We start from the raw sequence: 23644 nt of genomic DNA on the forward strand, positions 1-23644 counted from the left end.
CTGTAATGAAAACAATATTCAGAGCATAAACGCACTCCTAAAACAGAGTGCTGCTGAATAATTTAGAGATACTTCAGGGAGAAAGAAAATAAATCGCTTAAGAACTACATGCTCTCTTTCAGAGCACACACTCATTGAATAAATGGTAACAGTCCGGTTGCAAGAAAATTACAATAAAGTTTGCTTGAAAATACTGTATTACTACCTTTTGGCGTCCTTTCGATGTCCCTCTTCAATCCCCGTCCTCTGCTAATCCATTTTAAGAGAACTGTAATGCCAGAATACCCCTGGACAACTTTGTGAAGCAGCGAGATGCTGGCTATGCCACAGGAGCTTTCTCAGAACTACTGCTGCCTCTTGGGCTATACCATTGTGTCTCCGAAGAGGGGGAGATTACTTCAAACGTGTATCGGGGCGTTTGAAAGTTTCTGATGCATGTTTACGTGTAAATTTGCAGATGGTGAATATCAAAAATAGCAGTCACTTTTTACATGTAATTTCTTCGAGATGTTTTCAAAATGTCGCTTAAATGGAGGAAATTTATCTACAACATCCCTTTCGTACTTTAGGAACGCTAACCCAACAATAATGTGAGCTTCAAGTTAAACGTCCCCTGGGAGCAGCACACGCGTCCCTAGGGAGGGGAGGGGGGCATAGGCTTGAATTGAATTGACGGGAGAAAAGTGTGACAAAAGAGTTAAACAAGGGGCGAGTGCCAGAGACAGCTGGCGAATAGTTCTATAGACTTAATGAATAGTGTCTTCTCTGGGGCCAGTGGCATAACCTATCTATATTGTTCTGCTTTTCAGCATGTGCAGAAAGTATTATTCACAGTTCTTTAAAATATATGCACTGGTTAGTGAAACCGTACCTCTAATTTCACTGATATGTCATGAATATAAGTTTTGAAAACATGGACAGTGTCACCAACACCCCCTCCAAGCAGACATGTAGTTCAGCCGGCAGATGGTCAGCTTTCATTCCGCGTGCCGTTCGGAATGAAAAGATCAACTAATTAAATAGGGGTTTATTTCCATGAGAAAGACGCCGGGGAGTCCTTGGGGATTGCTCCATTGGCTAGAGCTTTAGCAAAGAGCCACCTGTGAGTGTGTTGGCAGTCTCAAACATGCCACAACCTCAAACATACAGAAAATTTATTTAGGTAGGCGGTAAATGGCGATGGAGAAAGAACTTCGCCCTGGTCAGAGGACTTAAATTTTTTTTTTAAGGGATTGAATGGATATCATTTACCATCATGCTGAAAAATAGGACATTTGCCATCCACATTTTTGATTAACTTTATTTTATCTTAGGCTTAATCGTAAATCTGTTATCGTCGATAATGATATTACCAAATGAATCTTCATAGTTAGGTTATAGCTAAATTTGCAGTAAAAGCTGATGACTTCAGCAGTCACGGACTTTCATGACCATAACTCGGTAGGTTTCCGTAATTCTGTGAAATAAATTGGGACACGGCAGTCTAGTCCACGGGCAGGTGGTATTGCTTATTTTCTTCTTTTTTAATAGTGTGAAGTAGAAAAAAGGTGTCATAAAAAACAAACATTCACAGAATTTTAGGTGGGTGCTACACTTTTCACAGCATGTAGCCTATCATGTATGCCATCCAATCACTAGCAAAACAAACTAAACAACAAAAAAAGAAAAGAAAAAGACGAAGACATGATACAATGTAACAGTTCCATCCTCAGAGCTAAGAATCTCCACTAGCAGCTTCCCTGCATATATTCTTTGTCTACATTGTTAAGCCATTATCTCTGTATCTTCTATTTTTTTCACAAAAAATATTAAAATGAAATATAATTTGAAATATTACATTATTCTGACTACTGATATTGTTAAACATGAAATCATATTGATTTTTGTGTTAATTCAGTTAATGGCCACATCGTCCCAGCTGGTCTGTCAGCCATTATTTCCAGACATCTGTATGTGTCTCAGCTTCTCTTTGACTCGCACAAATTCAGGAACATTCTTCTGGCCCTCTATGCGCTTCAACTCCTCCTGTTCATACTGTCACAAGACCAGTGATGCATCAAAAGTGTGTGTGTATGTGTGCGTGAGAGAGAGAATGAGAGAGAGAGAGAATAACATTTTTAGAACACATTAAAACCGTCAACCACATCAAACAACGTGTGAGAGTAAAGGTTGTATTTGGGTAATCTTCTTTCTGCCTGAAGAACCAGAGACATATGATGTGTTCTCATGTAATGCAGTGAATTAGTGTGATACCTCCTGCAGCCTCTGCTGTCTCTTGCGGAGCTCCTGCTCCAGATCAGAAGGTGGCCGCTGGGCCAGCTCCTGCTCTCGGCACTGGTCCAACCTCCGCTGCTCCAACACCCTCTGGAGCTCAGGCTTCTCCTCCAATACCAGGCCACTGAGCGGCATGACCAGACACACACACACACACAAACATTCAACTAGAAAAAAACTGAACTGACACTATCACTTCTGTTAAGTCTATATATCTAACATAAAACCACAAAATTATGAGGATAATGTTTAGTGAGATAAATATGTTGATCCTCATCATGGGCCAAGTTGCTTCAGTCACTCTCTGTAGATATTCTGACATTACTATTTAGGGGCATTGCAAGTCCTCCCTCACCGCTTGTGGCTGAGCAGCAGCTCTTTGTGGAGGTCCTGGTGACTGGGAACGTCTACAGTGGAGCCATTTAGCTTCCTGAAATGAGTGAATTCCTCATTGCTCTCTGTATTCTGATGGGAAAGTGTTGGCTGACACACATGGGTCTCTACAGTGGCAGAGAGAAAGTTCACAAATCAGTAAACACAGCCAGTTTATCCTGTAACCAAAGCAAGCGTGTCAGTCTGAGTTATATCTGAAATATGCTAGTTATTTTTCGGAGGCATTTATTAAAATGTCATAATCCTGTGTTGTTATAGTGCCAAAGTTTACATCACTGATTCACAGACCATATATGTTTACAATAAAACACCAGTAAACACTGATTTGTAATAAAACACTATGGGCATTTAACATTTCATGTGGGATTATTATGTAACATTTTTATAGTAATTATTTATAAGACAGAATGGCAGCTGTTTTCTAAACACTTTACAAACTTTCTGCAGGTCAGAAAGTTTTCTGTACCTTTTCTGTGATGTCTAAATCCTGGCCGCTGTGGAATTGCCGCAAAATGAGAGATGAATTCAGAGAAATCAGCACAAACAAAAGTGTCACATGATGCAAGTGTATTCTTTGTCCTGAATTAGGCCAAAGAGTTGTTACACATACATGAATGTAAAGAACCGAAATATGTTGTTCAAGTCCTGCACTCATCAAAGAGCTAATTCACCTCAGTGGTTTGATTGACAGAATAATTACGTAAGCGCTAAATAAAGAGATACCCGCTGTGCTTGTTAACACATGAAGGTGCCATTTGCTTATACTGATATGCAAAGCTGTTGGTACTATCTATAGTGTCTGAGACTCAGATGTTCTCTCATTGCATCTGACATTGAAACTTGAGAAAAACTGTGCAGGAAATGATTGTGTGGAGTGGCTCAGTTAAACAAACAAACAAACAAACACTTCATGCTTGAGTTCTGCTCAAGCTGCTTGTACTGCTGACATATGCATTGGCATTGAAATCAAAAACAGCAACAGAAGGGAAGATTCATACACACTACATTTGAAGAATGGCATTATTTAACACAGATTTCAGAAATCTAATACATGACAGATGCTGTCAGGCTTTCTCACTTAGAAAAGAATGAATTCATAGCAGTTCTACTTTTGAGTTTATTCTGGTTGATGTAAAAACACCATGCCTTGTTTTCTCTTCATGATTCCCTGTTTAAAGAAGCAATCTGCTGAACATATTCACATAAAAGACATTTTTTCCTCCTCTATCTATCTCTAGCATAAACATTCAGGTACACTCAGCTCTCTTCAGATGAAAGACACAGTATTTGTCTGGAAAGGAGGGATAAATTAGGTGACTCTGATCCTTTCAATGTCACATGTTTAGTTTGGACCAGGCGCTCTCTGGATGCCAACCCAAACGGCCACATCTGACCTGACCACATCTTCCATCCTGTCCTCACCCTGCAGGAGATCTTTGGCTGGCAAAGTGCTTGGTCTACAGTGGATTGTATTGACTCAATTACCTCAGTATCGTCATTTACTATATCAAGACTAGGATAGTCTGCATTGAACTATTGTACAGCGTTGACTCTTGTCAATTGGATTCATATAATTGGACTGGTTTCACATGACTGGAGTGTTTGGGAGCTAATCAGCCACTAAACTCTACCTAGCCAGTGACGGGTGGAAAGATCTCTGTGTCATAGGTATACATAGTGTAGAGTAATATTTTGTATTGTTCAGCCACAGCAAATGTGCTCATGTTTTGCTCATTAAAAATGCTCATTTTTTAAGCTTCTATAAAGGCACACTGTGTAATGTAATTTTGTGGACGGGAAGAATATATGACATATACATTTGGAATGTATATTTACAGTTTTACAATTTATGTATCACAATGTATAATCATTTATAACAATGTATGTGTATCTCAGTGTACACACACACAAACACAAACACACACACACACACACACACTCACACACAAACTACTAACAAAGAAATCACTGATGCCTGTAAAAGTAAGTTGCTCTGCCTGTTCAAATAATTTCATCATTACTTTGAACATTAGTAGAACATTACAAGAGCATTACTTTGAGTGAAAATAAAATAAAAAAGAATAAGTTTCATTGCTACTACAGCTAAATGAATAAACAACAAGAACTGTAAGGTGACAATGCCCATATGTCAGCACTCAAGACAAAATAAGTGCTATTGACTCAAAAAGCTCACAGAAAAGACACTCCACATTTGCTTATGTTTAGGTGTTAATAGTTTAAAGTCATCAGAGCCATCAGAGATGATGTGGCAGTTAAATGAGCTCTAGGTGACCCATCATTGGAATTGATAGTGTTACTGTGCAGGTAAATCGATAATGACCAGTCGGAGAGGGATTCTTTCTTCCTCAATGACCCTCGGTTAACAGAGTGTCAAATTGTCCCAAACAATCTTTTATCGAAAAAATCCCATTGTCCAGTAACACTTACCTCCACTGTCTGCTTCTTGGCGGCACCCAAGTCCAGCATCGTAGACTACGTGGAGAAGCAGGAGACCTCAGTATGTCTCTGACTTTCTATCAGCACTGGTAGTAGACTGCCCCCCTAAATCTCATTACGCCATTCAAGATTAACCGGCGAACAATCCTGTGCGCGCGGTACACAAGATTAGCTAATTGCCGTCGACATCAGTGCTGCTTTTAACTGCGCAAAGGCAGCACCTCTTTTCCCCCGCTCAGAAGCCTGAACCTTTGAGCTCTTTAAGTCTATCTTACATCGGTGTCTGACAACAGAGCAAAGAGCAGATTTCATGCCTTTTGGGAAATCTCAGTGCCTTGTCGTGACGCACAATAATGTTGCAACACAAACATCTTGTGGTTCGTCATTCTGAATTTAAACGCTGTAATTAAAGAAAGAAAGAAAAAAGGAAAATGACATACCTAGTGACATTCTAATAAAAATGTACACATAAATATGTTTAAGAGTGAAAGGTGCAACTAGTCTTCACTCTGGCAACTAATGGGGCCTTGTTTATACACGCAGTAAATAAGTTACGAGCTCCTGCGCCGTAATTCTTTATGGGTGATATATATTCTTGCATTTATTTAGTTAAAACGTATCTGTAACCACAACTGAATCAATTACTAAATTTTGATCCTCGGCACTTCTACGGTAAGGATGTGCCTTGAGCTGCCGGTGTGTTATTTTGGAGTACGCAGACGATACCACAAATGTCCTCAAGGTGTCACCATTTAATATTTTCTTAGTTTAATGATATCCCAGTATCCTCTGCAGCTTTATAACCCACCAACCCGGATACACGTTCATTTGCGCGAATGTTGTGGCCGTGTGAGTAAGTGTGTTAGTTTGTATCTGTATGTTTGTGTTCCATGGATGATAGATGTTTGTGTGTGTGAACGTATGTATGTATGTATGTATGTATGTATGTGTGCTAAAATATTACTCTGAAATATCTACACCGTGATCTTATTTGATCTAATCGGAGTCGTGCCTTACTCCGATTGAGAGATGATAATAACCGAAACGCTAGCCAGTTGTGGCGGTGTGCGTGGAGCAATTCGACTATCTTAAGGCATTCACAACAAAGGTTGTGGTCAGAAATGATGAATTGATCAGATATACTAGTCCCGGCATGATCCTGGGTTGTAAACCCGGCGTCTCCACCGCGGACAGTGAGTATAGAGGCGATTCTGATCTAACCATAACTTGCGATGTCGTGAACTACGGACAAGGCGGCGTTTTTGAAACTTTTTATGCATGGTTTGTGTAAGGAGTTGTTTTGTGTTTGAGTAAGATGATTCCACGAGTGTATTTGCTCGAAGTGAGGGGAAGTGTATCGTGTGCTTCTAAGAAACGAGTAATGTAAGTAATTACTCAACAAATTGCTGTGTTTCACCTCTGGAGAAGTAAGAAGTGAGCTTTGAGTTGAGACACATTCTCGACATCTTGCGATGGGTTAAGTGGATTCCAGTGATCGTTTTACGATCTTCTTACGTGGAATAGAAGCCGCCATCCTGCTTCCTGGAGTACCCTGCGGTTTGTAGAAGCGTTATTGTGAGACTGTGGCGGAATAAAGTTCGTCTGATGAGCAGTTGCCCCAAACTGCCCCTATACCAGTTGCTGATGTGACCTGGCTGTTAATTTTAGTCACCTTCCACTTGATTTTACATCTAAATTTATAAACCAGAAAATCACTCGCGTTTATATAGAACTTTATGCATTTTAGTGAGAATCGCACAGGTCTTCTGTTTTTCAGGTTCCTCCTGACAATATGACAAACAAGGTCATTAGCCACTGTCTTCATTAGAACAAATAACTTTCCCTCAAGGCCTGCTTTCAAACAGCCCAGTTTAGAGGAAAATGCTAATGGAATTGAAAATGAAGTGACCTCATGAACGAGAGAGAATTATTATCTTTATTGACCATGTTGTGTAAGAATTTCTCAGTCCATTGCCAGTACTTGGCTATAAAAGACTGATCAATCTGACACAAAAGCAAAAGTATCAACGTTTTCCTGATGTTCTTTTGGGCATTTGAGTTGTTTTTTCATGGGAGAAAATAAAATCACTCTAGAAAATTTCATGTCTGATTGCGATTGAAATTAATTGGTTGATTCCATCAAATAGGTTCATTAGCTACAAGCATTTGTCAGTTTAATTTTCTTTCTAAATGGATTATTACTTCAGATTAATCCATTAACTGAGGGATTAATCCGATGCAAAATTTGTTAATGACAGCCCTAATGCATTCTCGCACACACTTATACATGCCTCCTGACTATCTGTCTATCCTGTTTATCTTGCCTCACTTGTTACCGCACACAGTTCCATTGTAATCACGGTGGTATTATGTGGCGACTTGACGCACCCACCCATGGTCATTACTGAACGTCTCTCTTTGATATAGGGTTGATATCGGGCCCGGCTCCACGATATATTTTATTTTATTTTATTTGAAAATGTATCTTTCTTGTGCCCATAAGCTTACCCCCCCCCCCCCAAAAAAAACCCAAATTGTGTTCTCCGTACGAATCTACCAATCATCGTTCGAGGGAACAGCGGCGAACACCCAATCAGTGCAGAGACATGTGCAACTAGCATTTTTATTTGACGTTGGAGTGTGTCAGTGGTAGAATTGCGCATTTCCACGGTCATTGTAAGTTCAAATACCAAGGTTTATATGTAAAGAATTTTTAAAAAATTATTAATAAACTGAAAATAGTATCAGAAACCAGTTTCCATTTCATTTGTCGTACCGGTTTTGGTTCTTTTATCGTCATTTTTTGTTATTTAGCTAATAAATATTTAGACATAATTTTGCTAGGAGATTAGCCTAAATTTAGTAGCTAGAAACAGTTCTAGAAATGTACAGATTTCTTGTACCTAAAAAGGGGATAGCTACAGATAGTGTGGCAGCAACTAATGTTAAACTTAGTGGATCGGACTCTGAGTCTCGTCCGGCTGACATCTGTGGCAGTGATGATTCTGCTGGCCCATCCAGCCACGGTAGCGGTAATCAGTCCATCTCTGTTGTCGATGATTTGAACAAACAAACCCCAAGCCAACCAGTTTTAAAAACTTATCCACGGCGAGTAATCGGAGCAAGGGAGAGATGTTTCTCTGCTACGTGGTATAAATCTAGACCCTAGCTTGAATATTCCATCAAAAAAGATGCTTGCTTTGCTTCCCATGTAGGGTTTTTAGTAGTCCCACATGCTATGACAGACGGTGCATTTGTGACGACGCGATTTAGTAACTGGAAAGCGGCACTAGAACGCGATCGTGGGCTGCAAAAGCATGTGTCAGGTTCACATACACGCTGTCTCTCGCTGGGAAGAATATAACACACGACAGGCAACAGGCGAGACAGTTGCCTCACTCCTGGGTCCTATACAGGTAGAAAAGAACAGATACTACCTAAAGAGTATTGGAGAGGTGAAATTTCTTGCAGTGAATGAGCTTCCCTTACGTGGTGATCAGGAAAATGTGAATGATGAGGAGTGCTCTGATGGTCTGGCTGCTGACCTGTTAGTGAAATTATTCAAGTACACCCTTGATAATGATAAAACATTGGCTGACATAGCAAAGGGAGTTCCAAAAAATGCAATATACACTTCCAAAACAATTCAGAATGAAGTAATTGACACACTCGCCAAAATGGTCATTAAAGAAATTCGGGACAGATATGCAAGGCAGATTCACAGAGCTACTGCATCAAAAGTGATAGCACCAGGAACAGGAGCAATGTAGAAAACCTTTCAGTCATGGTGAGGTTTGCATGCAGCGGGACACCAGAGGAACACCTGACAGGTTTACTCGAACTGAAGCAGCTTGATGCTGAGTACATTGCCTCTGGAATTCTTGATCACCCGTCACACACAGGCTTTAATGCAGAAAACATCATTAGTCAGTGCTATGATGGTGCAGCAGTGATGAGTGGAGTTAAAGGTGGGATGCAGGCTATAATGCAGAGACAGCTTGGCAGATACATTCCATACATTCACTGCTTTAACCATCAACTCCATTTAGCTGTTGTGCATGCTATTCAAAGCGAACTATGTGCCAAAAGGTTTTTTGATCTGTCAGATTCACTATACTCATTTTTTCACCACCATTATGTCACACAGAAGTACAGCTGCCCCTCCCTCAAGAGGTTGTTGGAAATTCGGTGGACTAGTCATTATGAGGTGACCAATTGTGTGGTCGACAATGAAGAGGTGATCCTTGACATCTTGCTGAAAGTTGCAGATGACGAGGGTGCCTCTGTTGATCTGGGCAAAGAAGCAGCAGGGCTTACATGTCAACTTAAAAAACAGAAGTTCTTTGTCATTGGGAAGTTTTTGGTCCATGTTCTTGGTATTTTGAAGCCTGCTATTGCGGTCTTACAATCACAGTCTGTAGATTTGTGCAGTGCCAGTCAGGTTATTCAGTCATCAGTTGAAGCACTACACTGTCTTCGTTGGAATGATGCTGTCTTGGCCCAAATTTGTGGTGAAATCCCAGATGAACCTCTATCGAAACGCCAGAGTATAATGAGTAAACACTTAAGTGACTCTGTGGTTCTATCTCCAGTGGGGAAGCCTAACTCAGACAGCGCTGCCTCATGTGGGAGTGGTTTCACACTAAGGAGACCATTACTGAGCATTTTAGACAGGGCATTGTCAGAGATTCAGAGCAGGTTTTCAAAGGAAAATTTAGACTTGATGAGGGCCTTTTCCTGCCTACTCCCAAAATCTGACTTGTTTCTTGATGTTGATACATTACAGCCCCTCTGGGAACTTGGTGGTGTCTCAAGAAATGAGACTGTCAATGAGATTCTTGTGGCAAAACCATTGCTATTGAAAAATATGCCAGAAAATGAAAATTGTTCCAATGTCTGCAAATACTTGCAGGGATTCAAAGATGAATTTCCAGGGCTGCATAAAGTGTATGTGTCTGCCTTAGTAACTGGTATCTCCACTGCTTCTTGTGAGAACTCTTTCTCTACCCTCACAAGAATGCTAACACCCTTTCGACACTCAATGCTCCACGAGAGAAAGAAAAACTTGGTGATTTTGGCTTATGAAAAAGCAATCACACAGAAATTGAACTTGGATGATTTTGTCCAAGAGTTTGCCAAAACAAGTCGAAAGTTAATGATTTGATATAAGACTTTTTGTGATTTGTAATGCAGTTCATGTTTTGTTCAATACAAAACCTATGCTTTGATTATGCAGTTTGCTATGCAGTTCCTAGTTTGTTCATATAGACTTCACAGCCTTTACTTTTTACAATATGCTATATACAGTTTAATATATATTTGTTGTGTTTGGGGTTTATTCAGTTCATTGGCAATCAGTCTGTCAAATATATCAGTTGTCATTTATCATTTGTATTTTTGCAGTATTCAAGGTTCACTGCCAGTCTTTGTATAACAAAGCCTTAGTAGCCGAGCACAGCATCATTCTGTGCAAGACTCAACACTTTTTTTGTTATATCATTATCCTATTGCATTGGCTTCCCCCCAAATACAATACTAAGTTCCCCCCAAATACAATACTATACTACACATACATACACACACACACAAACACACAAAGTGCTTTTAAGCACTTTGCTTGTGCTATTGATAAAATATTTCTGTCTGAAATATCCTGTTTCACTAGACAACTTGTGTACTAGTTTGAATTTATTTATATAAAGGATAAATAAAGGGAGTGTTGCGATATTTATCATATATATACACACACACACACACATATATATATATATATATGTGTGTGTGTGTATATATATATATGTATATGTATATCTATCTATCTATCTGTACACAGACACACTGTATGTACATAGCCACAAAAGCTCTCTGTCTGCAGCTGACAAAGGACTAATGTCCGAAACATCCTGTCTCTTCTGAATATATATTTATATAATTCGCCCCCCACAAAATCTCACTGGCCCACCCTGTCAACATCAGCAACATCAATGATGTTGACAGAGAGGGACACACCTCCATCCACATCGGGGGTATAGCAGTGGAGAGGGTCAGCAACTTCAGATTCCTGGGGGTTAACATCAGTGAGGATCTAAGCTGGTCACACCACACAGGAGTGGTCGTGAAAGCAGCAAGACAACGGCTCTTCTTCCTTCGACGGCTGAGAAGGTTCGGGATGGACCCCAGGATACTCACCAACTTCTACAGGTGCACCATCGAGAGTATCCTGACTGGCAGCATCACGGCCTGGTATGGCAGCTGCACTGCTCACGACCGCAAAGCTCTGCAAAGGGTGGTCAGATCAGCGCAGCGCATCACCAGGACTGAGCTACCAGCCATCCAGGACCTCTACAGCCAGCGCTGCAGGAGGAAGGCACAGCGGATCCTTGCTGACCCCAGTCATCGCAGCCACAGACTGTTCATGCTCCTGCCATCCGGCAAACGGTACAGGAGCATCCGGACCCGTACCAGCAGGTTCAGAGACAGCTTCTTCCCTCAAGCAGTCAGACTTCTGAACCACTGACACTACAGTTGCAGACACTGCCCGGACCCTCAGACCCCTAGTCAGACCCCTAGTCTGATAACAGTCTGATAACTCTACTCACATTGCACTAATGACTCATATTGCACTGTTCTCTACCCAAGCCATTACCATTACTGTGTACATCACAACTGTCTATGCTGCTGCACTACTGTTGCTGTTACACATGCACTTTAAGACTGTCCCACTCAGGACTGTTCGCCCACTACACACTTTATCCCACTGCTCACTTTATCACCTACTCCATGTCTCTTATATTTATATTCTCAACACTGTACATTCTATTTATGCTCATGTATATATATATATATATATATATATATATATATACATATATATATATATACCCCCTTATAGTACCCCTATACTACCTACCTTATTGTTCTTATTGTTATTTAACTGTTTACACTTCGCAAGTTGAGCTGGCCCCGAGCTCAAGAATTTCATTGCTGATAATGATGTCTACATTGTTATCTAGTAAATGACAATAAAACTTGAAACCTGAAACTGTTACCGAGAGCTGGAGCCGGGCCTGGTTGATATAGGGTTTGGTTTTTGTTCTGGAGGAATTCTAGGTGCTGATCATATGTGGATTTTAGATGGAAATGCAGGCTATCCCTCAGTGCTCAAACCCCCCCCCCCCCCCCCCCCAAAAAAAACCCAGTTAACAATCACTTGGTATTTATTCCACCCAATCCCAATTGATGCATCAGTTTTACCAATTTTTAATTTTTTTTTTACCTCCATACTTGTCTTAGTACTGTACACCATGGGGGAGATACTACAGGTTTACAGGGAAATAAATCTTTTTCTTGTATATTAAAATGAAACTTTGTCAGATGAATAAAACAAAATTGAGAATTTTTTGTATTGTGACTTTACATTGTTAAATTTTAAAGTATGTGAATGAGGCATTTTATCTTAGTAAACATGCACTAGTTTGCATATTATTACTAAAGTGATATTCACTCCCCAGAAAATCTCACATTTTTTTTAATGTGATCAGCACTTCTGGTTGGTAATTGTCACACCTTGTTATCAAAATACTCTTTTATAATTTAACTACATGTTAAATAAAACACTTCATGTACTTTAATTAACACAGTTTTCAGCATTTTTTTTCCAAATTAAATATCCTATAAAATGCAAATGGACAAAAGTTTCAAAAACCCCAATGACAATCACAAACAATATAATGTAAGAGGCAAAATCTAAAATTGGGAGGCTGTACCTATATTATGAAACATGATATATTGCACTTGGTGTGAGCGCAAAAAGTCATTACGAGAAAATGCTTGTTAAAACATTTGTAGGTATAAAAAACATTTTTACATTTCAGATATAGTAAGTATAATGGTATAATTTAATGCTTTTTTTTGGAAGTAACATAGAGGAAAGCTGATAAAACATCATATATTGTTTGAACCTGTTTGTAGATATTTAGCTTTGATATTATTTCAGGATATATGTTGCTGATTTTCCTATATGTATTCAACTATATAGCTTAGACACCAAAATATATGTCTTAATTCAGTAACATGTTATTTTAGCTGAACTATGCTATTAATAATGTCAGTCTGCTATCCTTCTTGCTTTTCTTGCTGACGCTGTTTAATTTTTTTGTTTTACTGTGTCAGGGGTTCTTTGTCTACATTTTCCACTCTTACTATAAGCTGCATTGGCACATGAAATGCGTTACTCATCTTCTTCTTATATGAACTGTACTGACACCAAAGTACTCTCAAGCCATAATTTGTCCATAATCACTGATATTGCAGAAGCCCCCTCAATAAAAATTTGTCACAGCCATACCAACTGCGGCTTCTACCTGATCCTTACCTACAAACGCTGTTTTTGGGCACTGAGTCAATTTTCTGATACCTTTGCCTCTTAAATGTTTTTCAGCATTGAGTTTTCGCAATGCTGTTCCTAGACGCTAAGGTATGTGATTATTGTATTCAGGTTTCTTTATCCCTGTACGTGGGTGGGGATCTAGACTAACAACTAGACTAACAACCATCTGAATGCATCTCTGTGTTATGGAAAGTGTGATGGCACAATGACCACATGCATTTGGCTGCCTCTTGGTCCGTAGCTTTGCTGTAACTTTCAAAAATTTTTTACAGTCGTTGGAATGTGATTCTTTCCATTTCAGGAACTCCTCTTTTGTCACGCTGGTGGTGTGGTGCAGGACCCAAGTGCAAAGACACGATGGTTGACGGTGACAAAACGGAAGGCTTTACTTAAAATGAAGACCAAAATAGAAGTGCATACTGATAACAAAAGCCGATAACAAAAAGGTGCAGCATGACAGTGCGCAAAATACACAAACAACGATAGACAAAAGACAAGGCAAACACTAAGGCATAAATAGAAGGAGAACTAATCAGGGCAAAACAGGATTGGGTGAAATTAACAAGGTAATAATGAGACAAACAGGTACAGGTGAGGGGCGGAGACAGACACAGAACGGGAGCACAAAGACATATCAAACTAAAAGTCCAAAACGGAGGTGCAGGTTGTGACATCTTTAGGTTGTTTGGTGTTTTTTGTCCCTCTTTAATGGCACATGCATGGCAGTACAATGATAAGACCTTATAATCAATCATGAGCATAATCAGTCACAAGACCAGTAAGAAGATCAGTACAGACTTACACTCCATAATTGGTGGACAAGACTCTCTTCTGCCATGTACCACCAAAGGACACCTGAATATTGATTCTGTCTTCCTTGTCTGCACTAAATAGGTCTGCCACATTTGGATCTATATCTGCATAAGCAGCTCTTATCATGTCTGCTTCACTGTGTAGAGACTACTCGATGCCAAAACCGCATCAACGGAAATGAAATTTTTATGACAAAGCTGCCATAATTGCAAAGCAGGGTCAATACATACTAGTGAAAGCCTATAAGAGCCTATACACAACAGATGCTTAGTTGCATCAGAAATGTTTCCATACTCATGTGAGTGCAATGAGGGTAAATCATTGTGGAGAAATTTATTACTCAACTTGTGAACAATAAATAACCAGCAGACTTTCAGTTACACTATCTAAAGATCCTTAACATTTCTAATCTCTATCTCTCAGTCTCCTGGTACGACTTCATCAGCATTTAAGGGATTCCTAGCGCTTTACTAATTTTCTTCAGAGCTCTGTAACCAAGACCTAGCAATTACCATGCTCACATTGAAGTGAAAAGCTACATCTCCTCTTGTGCTGTCTTGTAATCATGTGGAGGTGAATAGATTGTTGCTGTATTTATTTACTTGATGACAATGAGTACACTGAAGCATCAAAGGACTGCAGAAGCCCTGGTTTGAAGGATAAATTCCTTTCTAGCTCTCCACTGTTCAGTCAGTTCAGACAAATAAGCTCACCAATGACTATGTTAATCTGCTCAATGTGAAATAAAAGCAACCTCTTGTGTTACTGGTGTCCTTTTGTAAGGCAGTTTAACTTCTGGTAGTGTTACTTGTCATCATGTTATCTAATTTGTGCCTTGATATGCGTTGTTACCTCAGCTACCTCAGATAAGGTTTCAAACCAATTTCCACCTTTTTTTCTCTTCCCTGGCCTTAGTTAGCTGAGACTTCCACCTAGAGCATCTGTGTTTTAGTTTTAGTCTCACTCAAATGATTTAATATTGCTTGAACACATAGTTTTGTGGCTGTGCTTTTGTTCTTGTTGGCTGAAAACTTCAGAACTGGTCTCGAAACTCCACTAGTCAGTGATATTTGTGGGTTGGGTCTCTGTGTTCCCCCAGCTAAAAATATGCTCCAGAGAATAAGCTTTACCATGATATGAGATTCATCCAATGCTAGTCACAAAGGCAGGGAGCAGTTACAGCAAATGATGATAAAAAATTGTAATTTAATGCTGTCTATGTGGTGCAGGTGATAAAAAATAAGATATTAACTACTTGTATATTTTATTTTATGTATGTTTTATTTAGTATACTTTAAGAAAGTTTGCATGTGAAATTTGCTAAATACAGCAAAAAGTCAAAATTGTTACCTCCTGCCAAAATTAACATTTTTGCCTATAGTACCTCACTTTGCATCAAATACAAGCCAAAGTAGCAGCGTCATTGAGAAGACTCAATGGTTCATCATTCTGTGCAATGTGAACTGCCTAATTTTTAAAGACCTGCATCTTTGAATCGGTGAACAGTGAGTTATGCTTTAACCAAAATAAAAAGCCAGCAAAGTCAAAGGTGTATTACAAGCATGAATATCAACAGTTGAAATGGACCATTAAGTCCCAAAGCATCACAAGAGATCAAATATTGTGAGGTCTGCAAAAATACAAAAAGGTTTTGTCACCTGACATTTCTTTCACCCACTGAATGTCCGGTCATTTTTGTATCTTAGGTCAAGAAAAGGATCCCATTCATGGCATTTTGACTGATGGTCAGACAAATTTGTGTGTCTTTTTAGCGTTGTCTTGCGGTTGCCAAGAGACACTTGAGCAGCAGGCAACTAGGTGCTCAATGTGAGGCAACATTATCCAGTCAAGAAAAAATTTGGTTCTGGATACAAGATATGCGTGATTGTTATTTTTGTATATTATAAATTAAATCATATAATCCATTCCCCTTATCTTTTATGCAAGTGCCAAGTTCAGTTCTAGTGTGGAACACTCTGTATATGCAGTGTTCAGCATGCATTTTACATGACCAACAAATGAACAGGAGCATAAAACAAATAAGCAACTGGGCTCTTGCCTGCTCCAAATGGGTCTCCTGCCCCTCCAGTCTTACTGGCCAGGCCTTCACCAGCTTCGTCTGTGGCTCCATCTCAGTAGCTGCCATTACCTCCAGGCCTACCACCACCACTCCTGTCATCTCCAGTTCTTCACCAGTCTCTCTAGTCTGGGTGGTTGCTCTACTTCTGGTCACTCCAGTCCTGTCACCCAGTTTCTCGCCAGCTTTGCTCATTGCTTCATTTAAGCTGCCACCAGCATCCTCAGTCTGCATGCCAGCAGTTCCTCCATGGCCTCTGGTGCTGCTTTCAGTTCCCCTGAGGCCCCTGACGCTACCTTCAGGGTCTCCTGGTTCTCTGGACACACCTGGTTCTCCAGATTCGAGGCTTCCGGGTTCTTCCAATTCTCCTAAGGCTCCTGTATTTCCTTGGGGAGGGCATCATAGTTGCACTTCAGGAGCCACGGGCTGGGAGGGGTACTGTCAGGCCTCTGTCTCTACCTTCCAACACAGTCTCGCATGGGATTTGCGCTATTGGCATGAATGTCAATTTGTACTCCATGGCATAAAAACTTGCTGCTTGCTATCAAGATATAAACCTTTGGCAGGGTGAGTTTATTAACAGTTCATAATCCAGCATCCACTTCTTCTATCAGGGAGGTATGAAGTTTGTGAAACAAACTGTGATAAGGACAAGGATAAAGTCTTCAGGTTAACAGATAGAGATTAAGCATTGACCTTACCCTACGCGTAGCTACATATGCTTAGTCAAATTTTTTTCTAAATACAGAATAATTGATTTGATGTTTTCTGTGATTCTGTACAAAAAATGATCATAAATGCTAACTATGTAAGATGCTAACGCAACATGCTAAGATGCTAACAATGCTAAGCTCCAGAAGGTAGCCAATGAGCGATTTGGGGAGTTGTTAAAATTTTGTGCCATGGAGTACAAATTGACATTTGTACCAATAGCGCAAATCCCAAAGAGACTGGGCTCCTCTCTTCCTACCTCCTGGCTAATCAGAGCTCAGTTGGACTTGATTGGCTAACACCTTGTTACTTAACTATTGTGTATACCTGTCCTCAGTTTGTTCCCTCATCTTGTGTTTGTATATATACTCCAGTGTTTTCCTGTGTGCCTTGGGCCTAGTCCACACATACAGGGGTATTTTTTAAAATGGAGGTTTTCCTCCTTCGTTCTTAAAAAAAATCCTGTCCACACGGACACTGTTTTAAAAAAAATACCGTCCACTCAAAAAACCCCAAAAACACGCTGTCAAGAGCATGCCAAAGCAACAGCTGGTGATATAACCCTAACTGTAAACACATGTTGGCCAATCAGAAGCCTGAAAAAAAGTTATTACCGGCTTACAACAATGCTAACAGGCTAATAGCAATGGCGCATTGAGGAAGGGGGGAATCATATGTGTGGACTGATAGTGAAGTGGAGTTATTCTTCAATATCACATTCGAATATAAAGTTGGCAAAACTGGGAGTCTTGCCAGTCTAAGTATTCTGATAGCCTAGCCGTTTCCCAGAGGACTACCCTTCTGAGATGTCCCAAGAGTTTCCTCATTAGTCCTGGTGCCATGGGCAGGCATTGGGAAGCCTGGCCTGCCCTGGACAAGCTTGTCTGTGTCACCAATCCCACTTCCCACCAATCATCAGTCCTCGCTTGTTTGCATATTTTTTATCAATAGGCTACTGTTATCAAAAGTTATCGTTTCGCAGACACATATGTGAGCAGTTTGGAGTATCTACCCCTCATATTTGGCACTTTAAACGGCATTAAGTGTTTCTCACATTAAGCATTTTAGACTGTCCCCCATGTTTACGAATAGTAGATTTTGCAACTGGAAGCATGCAGTGGACACTGGGAAAGGACTTAATAAACACCCAGCATTAAAAGAACACTGGGGGGTATTCCAGAAAGCGGGTTTACCTCCCATATTTGTGAAGCTATATGGAGGGACAAGGAGAGATGGATTCAGACCGGTACAGAAATCACAACTTTAATCAATGCAGAACAGTTGCAACGCAACAGATACTCCTTGTCATCAGTAATCGATGTCGTTCAGAGATGGCAAAAGTAAAAGTAGACGTAATCTTGCTAAAAAAAAAAGTACTCTAAATAGAGTTAAAGTGTCCCTCCCGAAAAGTATTTAAATAGTCACGCATTTATAATTTACAAAAACAGTTGTCAGTTTAACTCTACTTAGAATACTTTTTTTTAGCAAGAGTACTTCTGCCTTTGCCACCTGATGTCATTGAGTTCCTTGAGTGAACCAGCTACCTTTTAGAGATGACCATGTTGATTTTGATTGTATGGCTGATTCTGCGCAATGGTGATTGTCCATAGGCTACATCTCGGATTTATCTAGTTCATGATCAAGTAAAAACGGTTAATAACGTGTTAAGATGTGTAGGAATTTAATGTTAATTTGAAAGATAATTAATGTTATGCAATGAGGTTGATCTCATTTGTGCCCCCCCCCTGAAATAATGCAATGCCCGTTCATGAATTTGTGCCTGGCATCAAGTCCCTTCCTCATCGCAAGGAGGATATAACCAGGGCCATCATCACCACCAAGCTAAAGGTGATACGGGGAAAATATAGGCACGCAGTAGACACACAGTAGAAAAGCGGTCATGGCAGAGTGGTTCTACTCTACTTTGGACTATGTGAGCAGATACGGGGTGGTTCACCAACAGCAAGTTCCATTCCATTTGGTATAGAAACGACAGATGTTGATACAACTTTTCATCATCACAGTTCAGATTCTGCATCCTCTTCATCTGCACTTGACCTCTCGGTTGTGGAAATTTCAGATGTATCTGATCAACTACAATAGTCTGACGGCAGTAATTTGGCCCCCTCACTGGTGAGGTAGAGAAGACATCTACTTCATGTGTGTAGGGCCTAATTACTGATTGTCAAGAAGTGCTTATATCTTTATACAGGTAGGCTGTAGAGTACCCTATATGCTAGTACTGTGTCTGTTGCAGTGGTAGAAGAAGTGCCCAGATCTTTTACTTAAGTAAAAGTAGCAATACCACAGTGTAAAAGTACTCTGTTACAAATAACAGTCTTGCATTCAAAATCTTATTGAAGTACAAAGGTGTAAGCGTCAAAATATGATAAGTGCCAAAACTGAAAATGCAGCATGGCACTCTGACGTCCCTGTTCCTTAATTTAGTGGGAGAGTAGCTGTACATTTATGATTTCGACGCACATTCTGACATCAAACAAAAGAGATGATGGCACATTCTGACGTTATAAGCCAAAAACTTCGTTTTCCCTATCTACATATCAATGCTAAAAATGGAGTTTCTGAACATCTTCACCCTGGAAGGAGTTTTGCAAAAGTCAGTTTTCAGTGACCTAAAACGCAGTTAGCTTGTGGACGAAAGGCTAAGATGCACAGAAAAACCTCTGTTTTTAAAAATACCCGTGTACGTGTGGACAAGGCCTTGGTGAAGTGTCTCACATTCTGATTGCACCAATCCATGCCTTGTTCATTGTTAGTCTTGTTGCTTGTTCCTTCTGTTCGTCTTGTTCCATCTTAGCACTGTTAGCCTTATTCCCCTTTTAGCTTGTTCCCTGTTCTCCCTGTTGGCTTCCTTGTTCTCCCAGTGAGCCCTCCTGTGCATTGAAATTAGCTTATTACCCAACCTCTGATCTTGCCCGGCCCCTAGTAGCCTGTGGTTTGTGTACTGGACCCTGCCTGTTTATTGATTACTTACTGGATTACCAGTTAAGAACTGTCTGCATTTACATCCAGTCTCTGTCCATTCATGACAATGACATCAGGAAGTCACACAAAAAAAAAATTATGAACGCTCATAGGTACACTGCACAACTGCTGTTAATTGTCACTGAATTAATGAAATTAATCTTTACAGTTTCACATGTGTAATTTAGTATCATAATGATTATACATAATGATTATCTTGCAAATTGTAGTTTCAGGACATTGCATGCAAACTTGCTGACGAAGAATGCAGTCATTTTTATCCAACCACCTGACAAAATGTAAACTCTTTATAAACAGGTGTTTTCTTCAGTGTGTTTGTCTCTGTTTCCTAGAGGTAGGGGTGGATGAGTTAGGTAGTAATAAGTTCAGTGATGGGGAAATACACTGTGCTCTGCACTCCAAGCAGGTCTCTCCTCCTGCACTAATGTGTAACTACAGTGGCTATTTTAGGCCCTTGGGATCTGACTATTAGATTCAGATATGTTAGACAAAAACTGCAGTAAGGGTGATAGTGTTTGTTTTGTTTTTTGAGTAAGATGATTCCACAACTGTATTTATTTGAATGGAGGTGAAGTGTATTGTGTGTTTTTAAGAAATGAGTCATGTATGTAATTAGCCAAACCAAATTGCCTTGCTTCACTTTATTTTGAGTTGAGACACTGCTGTGTTATTTCAAATTGGTCTGCCAATAAAAAGCCTGCATTCAATTTAGTAATTTGTAGACAAATGCTTGATGTCTTGTGATGGGTTAAGTGAATTCCACTGAATGCTTAAAGATCTTCTTATGTGGAATAGAAGCCCCCATCCTGCTTCCTGGAATACCCCCGGTTTGTAGAAGCGTTATGGTGAGATTCTGGGGGAACAAAGATTGTCTGATGAGCAGTTGCCCCAAACTGACCCAAAATAAGTTGCTGATTAGACTTGTCTGTGAATTTCAGAAACCTTTCAGTTAATTTTGCAGCTAAATGTAGAAACTGAACAATCAGAACTGTATGCATTACAAAGTGTAAGTGAAATTCGCACCTATGGCACCCTGTACGCTGTAAATGGAAGGTCGCTGTGAATTAACCCACACTCTCACTTCTCTGTGTTCAGTGTTGCAACTTGGGACATCAGGTTTTCTTCTATTTTTCAGTGTCCTCCTGACAATGCGACATACAAGGTCATTAGCCATTGTCCTCATTAGAACAAATAAAACTGATTCCTTCTAAGTCCTGGTTTCCAACAGCCAAATTCAAAGGGAAATGCTAATGGAATTTAAATTATATGCACTCATATATTACATATGTGTGGTTATACATATATATATATATATATATACACACACACACACACACACACATACATATAACATCTATTTTGTGTGTGTGTGTCCAATACTAATATACCATGGTTTTAACACACTGACCAATCTGACACTGAAGCTAAATTATTACATCACAATATTTGGCATTCTGTTGGGCATTTCGAACTTACATTTATATCCATGTGTACACGGAGAACTTTCTCCATTGCAACACTGCTTAACAGATACCTCATTTTTAGGTCTTTCTTTCTTTCTTTTTTTTTTTTTTACTTGGATTACTGACAATATATAATTCAGAACAGAAGCCCTAAATATTTTTTGACTTTTTGTTGGGCATTTTTGCACTTTTATTTTGGCATTTTTCTTGTTGCAAAACAGTGCAGTTTACCTCCCATATAGTGTTTTACTAGCAGGCTGCTATTGTATTGTCCTCTTTTTGGTATACATCTACTGGACTGGAGTTGTGTTTTCATAGAAGAAAATAAAATTTGACTCGAAATTTCTATCTATCTATCTATCTGTCCTGTTTATCCTGTTTCAATTGTTATCACTCACAGTGCAATCGTAATCACTGTGGTATTACGCGACGACTTAACGCACGCACCCATGGTCATGACTGAACGTCTCTCTTTGATATAGGGTTTGGTTTTTGTTCCGGAGAAATTCTAGGTGTTGATCATACGTGGACTTTAGATGGAAATCCAGGCTATCCCTCGGTGCCTAAAAAAGAATCAGTAGACAATTACATAGGGCATATTCCACCCAGACATTCCAACTGATGCAACAGTTTGTACTTTTTTACCTCCTTGTCGTAGTAATGTATGTTACGTCGAATGCTGGCCAAAGTAGCAGTATCATTAAGACGACTCCATGGCTCGTCGTTCTGTGCAATGTGAACTGGCTTTTTAAAGGCCTGCATCTTTGAATCGATAAACAATGAGTTATGGTTTAACAGTATCGAAAAGCTAACAAGGTCAAAGGTGTATCATAAGTGTGAATATCAACAGTTGAAACGGATCATTCAGTCCCAAAGCTTTAGAAAAGATCGAATATTATGAGGTCTACAATACAAAAAGGTTTTGTCACCTGACATTGCTTTCGACCGGTGAATGTCTGGTCGTTTTCGTATCTTGGGAAAGGAAAAGGATCTCGTTCTCGCGGCATTCTGACTGATGGCAAATTAAATTGTTGTGTCTGTTTAGAGTTGTATAATTTCCTTTGGATAAGGTTTCTCAGAAGAGTTTGTCTTGCGGTTGCTAAGAGACGCTTGGACAGCGGGCAACCAAGTGCTCAATGTCAGGCAGCATTATCCAGTCGAGAAAAAATTTGGTCCAAGGTTTTGTGTATTTAGCATATAAAACGAAACTTGTGGACACGAGATACGTGTGATTGCTACTTTGGGATATAGCAAATTAAATCATATAATTCACTCCCCGTATCTTGTCTGTGCGTGCCGTATTCAGTCCTAAGAAAGTCTGACATACACCTAAGTCTGAAGTTCACAGGCTCTGGTCATCGTTTGGAACATTATATATACAGTGTTCAGCGTGTATTTCACGTGACCCATTAATGAACAAGAACTTAAATCAGCAACTGGGTCTTCAACGAAAAAGGCATGATTGTTATCATTTTTAGCAATTCAACGGTAATTTAAAGTTGCATTACTGTGTGTAACGTCTGCAAAATTTCAGATACAATAATGAGGTGTGCTATCTCCCTCTGCGTTCTTCACAGATTGTATGATAGTGCAGCTCTTCCATGATTTTGCATAACAAAAGTAACAGCCAATAGGGGAGCTGTCTGCAACTCGCGCTTAAAGCAAAGTGGCGTGAGGTGAGGGTACATATCGACATCCTTCCACAGGTAACTGTATCTGTGGCAATCACCGGTTTCAGACAAGATTGCCGGGTCTCTGCTCCAGTAGTTTTCTCCGTTTTGGCCTGGTATCTACTACTTTAGGCAATGTCACAAAAAGGTTCACATTTTACTGCCATGACATTTGGTGCTTCAGCGGTGTTATTTCACTTGTTTGAACTCCTGATCATACTCGGAACTGAAGCGAGAGACTTGCCCCTGTGTACAGAGGTACGTACGTCTACAGTTATCTCAACGTTGTCAATAGACTCAAAGAATACATACGTTAACTACATATATGTGCAGTATGAGAAGTTTGAAAAACCACAGGAATACTGGATATCATATGGTTTTCTTTTAACTC

The 23644-nt window shown here is 39.8% G+C and overlaps 2 protein-coding genes and 1 non-coding gene across 3 annotated transcripts; 1 reads left to right on the forward strand and 2 right to left on the reverse strand.

Moving 5' to 3' along the window:
* Window positions 1–1926: 1926 nt before the first annotated feature.
* On the reverse strand, window positions 1927–5154 carry LOC115821387 (protein FAM107B). Its single transcript, XM_030785215.1, has 5 exons — window positions 5116–5154; window positions 3134–3161; window positions 2630–2774; window positions 2254–2398; window positions 1927–2034 (listed from the first exon to the last, which is right to left on the reverse strand). The coding sequence occupies exons 1-5, from the start codon at window positions 5152–5154 to the stop codon at window positions 1927–1929; spliced, it is 465 nt and encodes a 154-aa protein (XP_030641075.1).
* A 792-nt stretch (window positions 5155–5946) lies between these two features.
* LOC115821925 (small Cajal body-specific RNA 2) lies at window positions 5947–6344 on the forward strand. Its single transcript, XR_004025613.1, has one exon.
* A 14558-nt stretch (window positions 6345–20902) lies between these two features.
* Window positions 20903–22590, reverse strand: cfap276 (cilia and flagella associated protein 276). The gene is made up of 5 exons (XM_030785660.1): window positions 22513–22590; window positions 22229–22345; window positions 22031–22146; window positions 21144–21244; window positions 20903–20973 (listed from the first exon to the last, which is right to left on the reverse strand). Exons 1-5 carry the CDS (start codon window positions 22588–22590, stop codon window positions 20903–20905), a joined length of 483 nt encoding a protein of 160 aa, XP_030641520.1.
* Between the last annotated feature and the right edge of the window lie 1054 nt (window positions 22591–23644).

This window comes from Chanos chanos, chromosome 9, assembly GCF_902362185.1.
Source record: "Chanos chanos chromosome 9, fChaCha1.1, whole genome shotgun sequence".
Lineage (NCBI taxonomy): Eukaryota > Metazoa > Chordata > Actinopteri > Gonorynchiformes > Chanidae > Chanos > Chanos chanos.